Consider the following 12,617-nt stretch of genomic DNA (forward strand, 5'->3'; position numbering starts at 1 on the left):
AGAATTGTGTGCTAGTCAGTTACTGAAGTGTAATAACAATGAAAGTACAACTAGTTGTGTGTCCCGTCCTAAGGCCGCAATTTACTGTAACTTAGTATTCCTTAATCATTTGTAATCCACCCACTTGGGATTCTGAATGTGGTACGTTTCTAGGTTTGGATTCCACTTCCTGAATTGCTGGTTCAGTTTTTCAGCCACAAAAATAATGTCTCTTTCTTCTCTTTTAATAATTCTCATATTGTCTTTTTTCCTCCTATAATGCTTCTTCTTTCAATTGCAGTTCGGTAAAATACTCAGTTTCACTTACTGCTAAGAGTTTACACAGCCTGAAACAAACAAGAGAGAGAGAATTAGCTGGTCGCAGGGGCTCCGGGGGGTCCGAGGGCCAGCCGGCTCCTAGAGATGGGCGGCCCGCAGGACCCCGCCCGCAGTGGGTCAGAGCGGACCCGCCCCCACACCATGCCTTGGGGAGAGAGGCCAGGAATGAAACCTCCGCCCGCAGGGGCCGGGAATGCCGCTGAGACTCCCGGGCGCCTGTCGGGCAGCCCCGAGGATCCCGTGAGTTCGGCGACATCAGGCTGCCCTCGCATGTCCCGGCGTCGGTCCTGAGCTCGTCGCGCCGCGCCCTCACCCTGAACGAGTCCTGTAACTTAACTCCGGTTCGGCTTTGCCAGTTTTGCCATTGCACGAAGCGGGGCTCGGCCTTCTCCCGGCGGCCCTCGGACCGACAAGTCGCTGGCGGAGGCCACGCCCCGGGGCCAGCGGGCGGAGGGCGAGGGGCAGCGTTTCCCGCCCCGTGGGCTGACCGCACCGCCGGCGCCCCCTGGCGGGCACATTCCAGGTTGGTGGGGCTGGGCGAGGCGCTCAGCAAGGTGAGCAGGAACCTTCTGCCACCCCCGCCCTTCCCGGAGTGCCTAGAGAAGTGATTTGCCCAAGGTCACTGGACAGAACCTGACCTTGATCTTGCCACCCACTATCCCCCACTTTCTCAGAAACAACACTGTTACCACCGTCACAACCATCCCCAAAGAAACACTAAATGAAATCAGTAAATGGGACAAAAATCATTTTAAAAACTTTAAAATAGAACAGCTTAAAGATAGAAACTATATTATTTCCAATTCCTATTATGCCCCAACAAGGTTCACACAAGGGCTGTCCTCCCAACAGTTTCCTGCATTCTATATATTCACCATTAAACTCCATGACAAAGTTGGAAATCCATTCACCATTTGTAATACATAATGAGGCATTTAATAAAATTGCAAGGACTATATCTTTTTCGTTCTTGTATCCCAGTATTAAGTACAGCGCCTACATGGGCCAGGCTCTCAATACTCGATGAATGAAAGGAAAAAAAAAAAAAAGCCGAGACCAGCAAGTTTTTTCTGGGTGGCCTTGACAATTTCTGTACTTGCTGGGGTCACCATGAAATCCATGGTCTTCAGCTTTGCATTTTCACCAACGTAGGTTTATCAAGTTATCCTCAGGTGAGTAGTGAGACCCTTGGGAGCTGATTCATGGCAGGTGGCTTTGTAATGTGTCACCTTGACTAGGCTACGTTTCCCAGAACTCCCTTCCCCGTATGCTTCCGGATAAGATGGGCCACATTTTGTGTGATAACTGGAGGGCAGAAGTGAAGCAGCAGCATAGTTTTTTTACACTCGGAGGGTTGGTGCAGGGGCACCAGGCACTGTTGCAGTTCACACATGTTGTCATTTTATCTGCTGGCTCACCTCGTTGGTGTGGGGCAGCAGTCAGGCCTGCATTCAGGCCTGCAGCTGCTCCACCTTGCCCGGGTCTTCCTTCGGCTTCTCTAATTCCTGGGCCAGATGCATATTTAACTCTGTGATGAAGGGCACCAGCTTCTGCAGGACACCCACATCATCGAAGCTGGAGGTGGTGAGAGACTGACATGGGTTCCAGGCCATCCTCGTGGGTTCCAGCTCGTGCTCCTGGGCGCCAATGTGTGCTTGGTCTCCTGCACTTTATGTCCATCTTCCTTCCTCGACTGCCTGCCCTGCAGACTTCAAGCTCCAGCATTAGATGCAAAGACAACAGCCTTACAGACTGTTTAACCAGCTCCCACAATTGCATGCGGTCAAATTCCTAAAAATCCCTTAAAATATATATACACATATACACATACATATATATATATATATATATATTCATATTAGTGGTGTTTTTCTGATTGTATCCTTATACACATAGTAACCAGACTCATCTTAATGAGTCAAGTCACCAAATATATTTTACTTAAGTTATCACTGCTAAAATTATCAGAGTAGTAGGGCTGGGTTGCTAGATCCTGATGGGGGTGGGTGAGGGGATGAGAAGCAAAATAGTATCAAAAAATTATCCAATCTTGACTGGCTGAAATAGGAAGGGCAAACAAAGGCAGGGGGGACAAAGAAGGGTGGCAGAGGACTGTATCATAAGTTAAAGTAGGGAGATGACTAATCTACATGTGAATTATCTAAAGCTGCAGACTGGGGCTGGAGTAAGGCAAGGGAGGCACACAGGATGCAAAATCTGAGGCGGCAGGCCCTTGTCTCGGCCCTGTAAACGAGCTAGGTTATGAATCACCAGTCTAATCTTTTTGGCACTTTGTACAAAGAATGAGGTAAGGCTAAGCCAAAACTGGTCCTTAGGCAGGACCTGAGGCAGGAACTCACGCTTATTGTAGAGAGGGGCCCAAGCAAAAACCAAGCACAAAGCTCGTCAAGGGGTAGGGATGCTAGTAGTAAGGGAAGATGAGTCAGGCTACTAGTTTCACTTCCAAAGACTGCTTCAGCTGATACGGGGGACCGAGGCCAGTCCTTCCTAAAGGATGTCCTTTAGGCTCCGAGAAACCCTATGCAGCACTGAGATCTGGGAAGAACCCAGTCTCTAGGTGCATGGTGATCTGACAAGGTAAGCCCATCTAGTCTTGGCACAACCTAAACCAAGATAGAGGCTGGAGTATAAGGGGTTTGCAATCCACCTTGTTTTCAAGAAGGCTGGAGACTCATGTTATACGTACTGAATATGGGTTGAAGTTTATAGTAGAGTGCTTATAGAACAAGGTCTTACAACCTAAGTTTAATTACAGACTATTAATACTAGTTGTTTGATAATGAACAAGTTACTTCATTTCTTTGAGTCTGTTTTCTCATCTAAGGATATGGTCAAAAATCAGAGTCTCCCTAAATAAACTATCCATAGGAGAAACTCACCAAATAGCAGTTCCTTGCCTTACTCACATTATATATTTTCAAAATCTGTCCCCCTGAGGAAATGTTTATAGAGATATAGGTTTTACCCAAAGGCCATTTAAAATTATTTATAATGACGGCTTGTTTAGGCGGTTTTGTGGTTGTTTTAACTGCATCCCCTTCCCAGCCCAGCTCCCCCACCTTCATATCCACACTTCTTATCACACTCAGGCTCCTGGGATTTGCACCAGTTGGAACAGATGCGCCAACTTTCTATCCTTTCTCTTCCTTTCCTGCTTATTTCCTCTATGAGCTCGAAGTACCGAACATCCCTGCTCCTCTGGCTTGGTGGTAGGTTTTTCTAGTCCCTATCGACTCTACCAAGTCCTGGCAATAAGTCTACAGTCCAGCCTCTGAGTGGACCAGTGCTGCCTCTCATAAAGACAGCCTGTAAATGTCAGCTTGACTCCCACAGGCTGCAGAAAGCCTCCAGTCTACTGCTTTCTAGCTCCAGGTTTTTAAGGTCCTTAGACCTAGAGAAGATGGAGCAGGTCTGTTTGGTGAATGAGGTTCACTACGTGCAAAGGAGCATCACAAAGCCATTTCCTAATATTCCTGGTCTGCCATCCACTGCCCTTGAGTTATCCCTCCTCTCTCTTCTAAAACCTTCCATTACAAGCAACACAGCATATTCTTATCTTCTCTGTTAAAATTCAGTGATTTCATGCATAGAGAAGTTGTTTCCTCAGACAGACTAGAAGGCCCCAAAGGCAGGGATTCTGTGTCCCTGAATGCTGAACCTTCTAAGTCCACTGCATTCACCACTCATCTCCCACACTGCAGGGGCTCAATCAGTTCATCTGTAGTTGCCTAAGTACCCATGGAAGGGTTTCTGTCCCGTTGGAATTGGCTGGCAGTGAAAAGGGAATCCAGGTACTTAGTAGTTCCCATGGCCTGTGCCTGGGCCTCGGTCAGGGCCTGTCAACATTCTGCAGGAGGCAGCAAGCTCCTCTCTTCCTCCCCCCATCCCAGTCCTTACAGAACTCAGTCTTGCTCCTGTTTCAGACCTGCAGAGTCAATTCTTTGCAGCCACTGAAACTGCTAATAACCTCCATAGGCTCAGGAAAGGCTAAAAAATACACAGCCTTACCCCCTCTGGAGAGGATGTTCCAGAAGATGCAGGGCTAGCCCAAGATCAGATGTGTGTGTGGACCCAAATCACACAGCCATCTGAGGACCCAAATTTCCCACCCACCCACCACTGCCCGGCCCACCTGGTCATCTCTTGGAGACTCCAAAAGCTTTCAAGACCCCAAATGATGATTCTCTGAATAAGAATTTATGTATTAGATCTAGCCCCTGCTAGATTTTCTTAGGGAGATAAGGACCAGGATTTCCTTATCTTCCTTTTTCTTTCAAATCTCATCACAGGGTACTAAGTCCTCCGCAACCCAACTCCCACCACCACACCCCCACCCCAAGATAGCCCTGATCTTGGCCTCAGGAGAACCACTAAGGCCCTGCACATGTCCCTCTCTAATCACAATCAGTGCAGTGGTACTGGGTCTTTACTTCCCACTGTGTCATGCTAAATGGCTGTTCATTCTTTCAAAACTCAGGGCCCACATCTGGCTGGTATCCACCCATCCCTACCCCTCACTGTGTGGGGCACACCTTGGCAACCAGACTGCTGTGTCCCGGAGGCGGGTTCCACCCAGGCTGAAAATCTCCGTGATCTAGGGAAAAATTAATATCATGAGTCAACATGGCCAGTGGGGCTAAAGCAGGGTCAGGGAGGGTGGGGTGTCCCCCATCACTGACCACAGGTGTGCCAGCCCCTCCTGCCTCCTCCTCTGGGGCCGAGTCAGAGGCGGAGTCCTCCTTGTCCTCCTCAGGGTCAGGTGGCTCCTGCTTCACAGGTAGCAGGCCTGGGTCTACTGCCTGGGAGAGGCGGGAAATGGGCAGTAGTTAGGAGGGCAGGGCTGGTCTCAGAAAAGTCCCAGTCAAGCGGTTACTTTGCTGACAAATCCCTCTTCAGTCATACCGCAGCACAGAAAAGCCCCCTATCTACAAACTTGTCCCATTCCCACTCCTCATACCTTTCACTTTTCTGTTAGTTGGGCAGCAAAGTAGGAAAAGCTAGTTAGTTGCCTAGGGAGGATGGGTCAGGGTATTTTTGTGGAGAGGCAGCAATCAGCAGACCTATTATTGCTCTGCTCCAAGCAGCACCAGCATAGCGCAGCATCACTCTACTCACAGACCACTCCCCACTGACCCCCACCTTGCTGGGGCAGCCAGGCAGCAATACAGGCGAAGTCAGGATGGCTGTGCCTGGTGTCCAGTCTTCCTGGGCATCCGCCTTCTCTTGCTTCACCTGGGGTAAGGCCACAACCCAACTCAGGCCAGGGCGCTGGGCCTCCTGTGTGGAGGATTGCAGCAAACTTGGTCCCAGCTCCCTGGCACGAGGCTAGTTGGGTTGAAAAGAGAGTATGATAAAGGAAGTCCTCACCTGTAACAGGGCTTCTGTGGTAGCCGGGGCAGGGCCAGGCACCTGCACCGGACTGCTTGCACCCTCCCGTAAGAACACAAGGTCAGTGCCGGGTGGGGGCAGCACGAAGCCACCACCTGCCTCCTGCTTCATTAGAGTCTGAGCCCGGTCTGCTCGGGCTGTGCGCTTGGCCAAGGGGGGCTTCACTGTTGTGCCCAGCCCAAGGCGCCGAGAAGAGCCAGGCCTCTTTCGACGAGGGTAAGTTGGGGGTGGCTCTGCCCCATCTTCAGGTCCTTCCCAGACACTTGGCAGCAGCCGCTTCTGTGAAGAAAGATAAGGCATTATGGCCGCCTGGTGCAATGACAGAACAAATCACCATGCCTGCTAAAATCCCATTAGGGTCCAGCACAGAATCCACTTACATGCGAGTCTTACATCACTGAGCCTGCTAGTCTCCTGTTAACAATGCCAGCCTCCTCAATTACCCCAACACAACGTCAACTATTGGTCAAACCACTACCCTCCTCAACCCTCCCAAGCTGTGAGCTCTCATCCAGCCTGCCCCACTTACCTTCCAGGCCTCCAAGGCACTAGGGAGCCTGGCCCAATTTAACCCACTGACCCTTCCTGCCTCACTCACCATGGCAAACTGCAGGCACTGGCGCCAACGACACTTCTGGCGCTTCTGGTTGCTGCCCCCGAACTTAGGCTTGTCGCAGCAGAAGTCGCAGTGACCACAATCCATCCGCCGTAAGCAGGCTGCACAGGCCCCACACTTTCGGTTCTGCCGGCGATTTGTGTAAGGCTGCTGGGGGGAGGGAGAATGAGGCTGCTATCACTGGGACCACTGCGGTGCTGCTCCTGTTGCTCCACCACTAGCCCCACTGGAGGAAACTGGTGGCACACTGCCCTTAGCCTGACTCCCCACTAGTCACATCTCCGTGACTGCTCGTCAGGCACTCAGTGTACCTACCAGCTGCCCCTTGATGCCATGAGGATGACTACTCCATCACAGTACCTACCACTCTACCTGCCAGTCTCATCACCTACGAAGACGTCATCTTTGACTCTACCTTCAGCAAGGTACTGCTGACCCTCCAGAAGCTCCTAATATGGTGTCTGCGTCTATTCATCCTACATGAACCCTGGTCACTGTGTTGGCTGTTTCTCTACTAGCCCCACCAAAGCACTGGTTCATCTGAAATTAGGTACTAATTTCATGAATCTCTACACCTGCTAACCTCATTTTAGCCCCCAACTGCTCACACCCATTATTGACAGTACCCGTTACTATGCCTTATTGTTCCCCTATTGGAGTCATTAAAACATCTGCTTCTATGGGTTTAGCCAAGTGTCCTGGGAGAGTCTAGGCTTGTCCATGTTGGGTGGGGCCACTCACTAGCTCGTCCTCGTCTACACAGTAATAGATGAACTCGGCAGGTGGCGAGGGGGCCAGGGTTCTGGGGTGCTGCAGAGGCAAATGGGGTGGGATCAGGGCAGATACTGGGGTACGATTAGGGTTGTGCCTTCCCCCTGCCCACCAGGGCCTCACCAGCTCTGGGGACCCTGGAGGTTGTGGTGGGGGAAGCGGAGGCAGCGGCTGGGCTCGGGGGCGCCGCCTGGCAGTCGTCTTAGTGTCACAACCTCCCCTACGGCGGCTATGTTTACCCTGGGAGAAAACCAAAAGGGTGATTTATTAGACTTGGTGGCACAGGACCCAGAAACCCCAACCCCAGGACCCAGGAGTGCAGAGAGCATTCAAGGGACAGATGGGCAGAGGGTTGGGTGGTGCACTCACAGCAGGGGGAGCCACAGCTAAAGGAGGGCGTCGTTGACATCTCTGATGGTGGCGACGGAGGCGGTGGGCAAGGTGCTGGCAGACATGGGCAGGAGGTAGGGTCAGGGAGGTAAGCATGGGGCAGGGGGAGAAAAGAAGACATGAGGTGGGCAAAGCCAAGTTGGGAGGAAGCAAACTTCAACAGCAAGATGAGATCTGCCCCAACCCTCACCCTGTCAGTACTGGCTCCCCAACCTGACTTACCCGCAGGCAGCGCCGCTGAACGCACCTCCACTGGCGCCTGAGACCAGGGCGGGGAGGGCGAAGGCAGATTCGGCAGCGGCCACAGTCCTCTCGAGTCTGACAGCCCCGGCACACTCCACACCCTCGGCTCTGTAGGGGAGCCAGAGGCATGATGAATGCAGCCAGGCCCTTGAGGGCCAGAAGTGAGGGTGAGCTTTGGGTCCACTGCACCTGCCCAACTCACCCTTTCCACGATCCGGAGGCACCGTCTCCGCTCACACTTGCAGAATAGCCCCGAAGCCACATCATGGGGCAGCTGCAGAAGGCAGGTGGAGCAGGCCCCGCAGTCCTCGGTCACCTGGCAGGCTGCACACTCCCCGCAGCCCACACGCTGCCAGGAATGGGTGGGGCAAGGTCACAGGCCCAAGCAGAGTGGCTCCAGGAGCACTGCCCCTCACGTGTCTGCCGGCCCCACATTAGCTCCCATCACCATGTCTGCTAGTTGCCCATTTGCCTCATCACTGTATGTGATAATTACTGATTTCTGCGACCACTGAAGCTGTCACAAAGTCTACTGGTCCCCGACTAACCTGTCATCATGTCTACTAACACCCCATTAACTCCAATTACCACCTGCTGGTTGTGTTTGCCTACGAAATGACTCTGACACCCTGTAGACCCATGAACATTTGTCAGACTCTCCAGCAGCCCCCACTACAACCTGTTCCCACCACATACTTATGAAAAGAAGGCTGGTTTTATTTACCTTAAACATCCTCTGCTCCCGGTTGAAAGCAATTCTCTGTGCTAGGGGTAGGGAAAGAGAAGGAGAAGTGGAAAGGGAGAAGAAACAACTGTCCTCAGCCACTGATATCCGCCATTCAGCCTTTAGTCTAGCCTGACACTGCTCCAGCTCCTCTCTCCCAATACCCCCAGGGCCACTCACCTCGGCAGTCCTTGCATAATGTTTTGAGCCTCTGCCTTCGGGTACCATCTCCTGCAAAGCTGATTCCACAGTTCTCACAGCACCTGGGATGGAAAACACAGGTGTAGGGCCCTGAACGTACCACAACCACAACCTTCACTCACTTGGCTCACTTTAGGCCAATACTCACCCAGGTGCAGGGAGTGAAGCTGGGGCAGTGGCAGCGTCAGTCTTTGGCTCATCCGCTGGAGCTTCCTTCCTGACCTCACTTTTCTGGGGTTTAACTTGACGTTTCTGAGTCTTGGCTGGCTTTGAAGGCTTCTTCCGCTTTTTGTTGGGGACGGCCACGGAAGGGGCCTGAAGATGAGAGTGAGGAGGAGGCTGTACGTCAGTGGGTGGGTATTAGATGACTCGGTCACCCCTGCACAGCTTTCCCACAATGCGTAGTACCTTGGGAGCTGGATAGCACAGGATGCCTTGTTTGAAGTCGAAGAGGGTGAGGTCACACGCGGGGCCCAGGTAGCGGGTCAGTTCAACTTTGCTTCGGATCCTGTCTCCTGTGGGGCTGAGGGTAGGCCAGGATGAGCTGGCACCCAGACTGAGCTGCAACTCCACCCACACAAGCCTCCCACAGGACTGGTGAACAGGCCCACAGGGTTAGTGAGATGTACACGAGGCAGCCTGGGAATAAGCCCTGACCAGATGCCACCACAACTAATGCTGAATGACAGGAATACAAAAGGTGAATAAATACCAACATACATACATACAAACACTAACAAATTTAACATGAATGTAAATGGGCATACATGTACTTCAACATATACTACTACCGGTATTCTATATAAGTAAAGGCAAAAACAAACAAGATCATAAATACATAACATAAAGTGAAAATGTACTAGTGTGATATGCCAGATACGTAAGCAAGCAAAAAAAAACCAAATGTTTTAAAAATACGACATAAACAAGCATACATCTAAGTGCAGGCACCATCATACATCTAAAAGAATAAATGCAACTACATAGAAAATCAAGTTTGTGATGTTGAGTAACAATACTCCAGAGGTTTCTTACTTTTCTTACAAGAAGCATGGATTGTCCTTTGTTATGAACTATCTTTTTAAGGATATTTGTACAGCAAACAGCCATGGAAGATAAGGGAGAGGGTCTCCATGCAAAGGGAAGGTATCCCTACTATCCTTACATTATAAAATATTTGATTACTTAAGCTCAGAGTTCTTTTCCTATAGCACAGCCTCGTGTACATGCAGGTGCTGGTTAGCCCTCTTTATATCACACTATGGGGTTTACAGGACTGGTACAAGGACTGGTTTACAAGACTGGAGGCTGCTAATGCTGTGACTGATAAACTGTCTTTCACTTCTACCAAGGAGTCTTAGATTCCTACCAGCATCCATGAACCGTGACACACTTGTTGTCTTGCCCTAAAATTGCCAATCCTTTATAAGTCTTGACAACTGAATATATGTTTATAAACTTTGAGAGCTTTCTACAAGTATAAATATGTGAATTAATGTATGGCTAAACATAATTATAACTTCACAACATTTTTCTAGGAAAACAGAAACAGATACAAAAGTAATTCAGGAAAAGTATAGAAAATTTAGCAATTACATCACCAATATATACTAAAACACTTTAAATCCTTAATTGTAAATTATTTACTAAGTATACTAATAAAATTGTTAAGTCTGCCTAATTGTGAATTATAAATACATAAATGTAAAAACAATAATAGTCAAAAAGTATACTAAACATACACCTATGTATTCAATAGTGGTCATTATTCATAGTAGTTGCATTCTATGAAGTCACTTTGAACATTGAATTAGTGAATACGGGACCACCGCTCCTAGGAGAAGTATAGGTTACCTCCTGTAAGTATCTGGTCCCAACATTTTGGTCAACTGATCAATATATAACCTTGTTTTACATGTATTTAAAGATACCCTACTTATATATTTTTCTTACCAACAATTAATAGCACAGCCTCTGAATGACGAAAAGCCAGTACCTGTGCAGGCCATTTGCATTAACACAGGTTCTTTCCCAGTATCTCAACATTGAAACAACAAGCCAGTCTCCTCAGCACTGAAAACCTGACTTCTGCATAGCCCTTTTCATAGACAACAGTTAGCAAATATTTTTTAAACTCACATAATCTGCAGAACCTGCCTCACATGCAAATTTAACTTTTTTCACACTGTATCACCTTTAGAAAGTGTGAGCTGATCAGAACTAGCTGAGATGTGTTTAACATTTTCCTAACCCTGGGTAACATGAATGTCAATGTCCTAGCTTTCAACCTGACAATATGTTTCATTTTATGGGTCATCATCTCATAGATCCACAAACTTTGAATTTTTCTACCTTTTCCATGGCTTCATCACACACTGTAGATGTTGCTTTAACACTCTCTGGAGCTGTCTCATACATAAACTTGCAAATTTCCGCTTCTTTTTCTAGATGTACCATGTTTTTGACTCATTCACATTGAATTCATAGTCAACAGTACTGCAATTCATGCCTAAACAAAGCTCAACACATATTTTCTCTTCACAGCATATCATAATCTTCCTCCACTTACAACACTAGAAAGAACTTCACCACTATGCTTGGGGTCACTGTGAACAGCAAAATCACCAGTAAAAAGTACAAAAAAGCAAAAACATTGGCACTAAGCAGTTGCAGAGAAAGACACCATTTACAATACAAGAGCTAAACAAGAAGCACGGTAAGTGTTGACTTTATGAGTACAAATTTTAGGGAGTAGGTGAATTTGAAAATATGGATACCTAGGACTGTACATGCATAAATTTTATCACATACCCTTGATGTCATCTAACCAGAGCCTTTCCTCTGACTGCCACATCCCACCCAGTACCTCTGGTAATAGGTGTCTGAGCGTCCACAGGTGGCACCTGACTTGCGAAAGACCTCGCGGCGCTTCCAGCCAGGGCCCAGGGCTGGGCAGTCCAGCCAGTCCTCAGCCATGGGGGCCACGGGAAGGAGCAGCGGCCTGCAATGTGGAGGGCACAATTGGAGAAGCTGAGGTTCTTCGGGAGGAATATATTGTGCCCCAGGCCACACAAAACACGATTAATGACTGTCCAAAACCTGGGACCTGCCACAGTCAACTGACCAAAAAAAAAAAAAAAAAATTCCATTCCACCCCACCCTTCCCATCAGGCCCAAGTGTTTGTCATCCGCAGCCCTTCCTGACAGTTCTCAGCATGAGAACCCATGTCCCAGCTGCCAACCTAGGGAAGCTCTCATTCTCCCCCTCCTCATTCCTACTTTTCATGGCCCCAGAGACACTCTGACCTACTGACTCTTATTACTCCTCTTTGTTACCCTGAGATGTCCACGGCCCCACTCTGATTCACCACAGGCAGAGATCCCCAGTACTCTCCCATTTCCACGTCTGAGCTCCCATTCACTGCCTCCTGCAACCCAGCCATCTCCTCTTTCCCTGTGTGTCTAAACTCTCCCTCTTCCTCTTGCTCCGCGTCTTCTTAACCTGCTCCAGGTGTCCCCTGCCAAAGAGGCCCCAAGTGCTCCACATCCCTGGCCTGAACAGCCCCTCATTCCTTTTCCCTGTCTGAAAAAATGCCCCCACTCCGCCTCCCATTCTCCCTCTCCATCAGTGCTGGGCGGGAACGCCGCCCCAACCCCAATCCCCAGGCTCCCTTTCTCTCCTTTCCAGCTGAAAAGTTCCCTCACCACTGCTCTCCGGGCCGCTCATGCTTCATTTCGCTCATCCTCCTGATTTCCCCCCTCAGGACTCCCCCAATTCCTCTGCAATCCTGCCCCAGAACCATGCCATCCCTAACTGTCAGCCTTCCACCCCCAGCCCTCCTCGCCCTCCGAAAGAGCCCCCTTCCCTGCCTCGCAGCACTCCGAAGCCCCCCGTTTGCCCCGTCCTCAGTGTGCGAGCCCCCCGCTCCTGCTCCCCAGCACTAG

General features: G+C 49.6%; 1 protein-coding gene across 47 annotated transcripts; it reads right to left on the reverse strand.

The window, feature by feature from the left end:
* Positions 1-253: 253 nt before the first annotated feature.
* On the reverse strand, positions 254-12,053 carry MBD1 (methyl-CpG binding domain protein 1; the record flags this gene model as incomplete). Of its 47 annotated transcripts, none has more annotated exons than XM_084251813.1 (16): positions 11,539-12,053; positions 9,081-9,195; positions 8,821-8,987; positions 8,652-8,734; positions 8,472-8,512; positions 7,950-8,096; positions 7,727-7,855; positions 7,484-7,558; positions 7,238-7,354; positions 7,085-7,153; positions 6,326-6,493; positions 5,707-6,006; positions 5,479-5,616; positions 5,019-5,138; positions 4,851-4,933; positions 1,770-1,893 (listed from the first exon to the last, which is right to left on the reverse strand). In XM_084251813.1, exons 1-16 carry the CDS (start codon positions 11,646-11,648, stop codon positions 1,770-1,772), a joined length of 1,986 nt encoding a protein of 661 aa, XP_084107939.1. In that variant the 5' UTR covers positions 11,649-12,053. The 47 variants fall into 47 exon arrangements, with proteins under 47 accessions (XP_084107936.1, XP_084107939.1, XP_084107950.1 ...); XM_084251824.1 differs by having other exon boundaries at positions 1,841-2,027; positions 4,872-4,933; positions 5,479-5,571; XM_084251802.1 differs by having other exon boundaries at positions 1,841-2,027; positions 4,872-4,933.
* Between the last annotated feature and the right edge of the window lie 564 nt (positions 12,054-12,617).

Source organism: Talpa europaea, assembly GCF_964194135.1.
Source record: "Talpa europaea genome assembly, chromosome: 13".
Taxonomy (NCBI): Eukaryota; Metazoa; Chordata; class Mammalia; order Eulipotyphla; family Talpidae; genus Talpa; species Talpa europaea.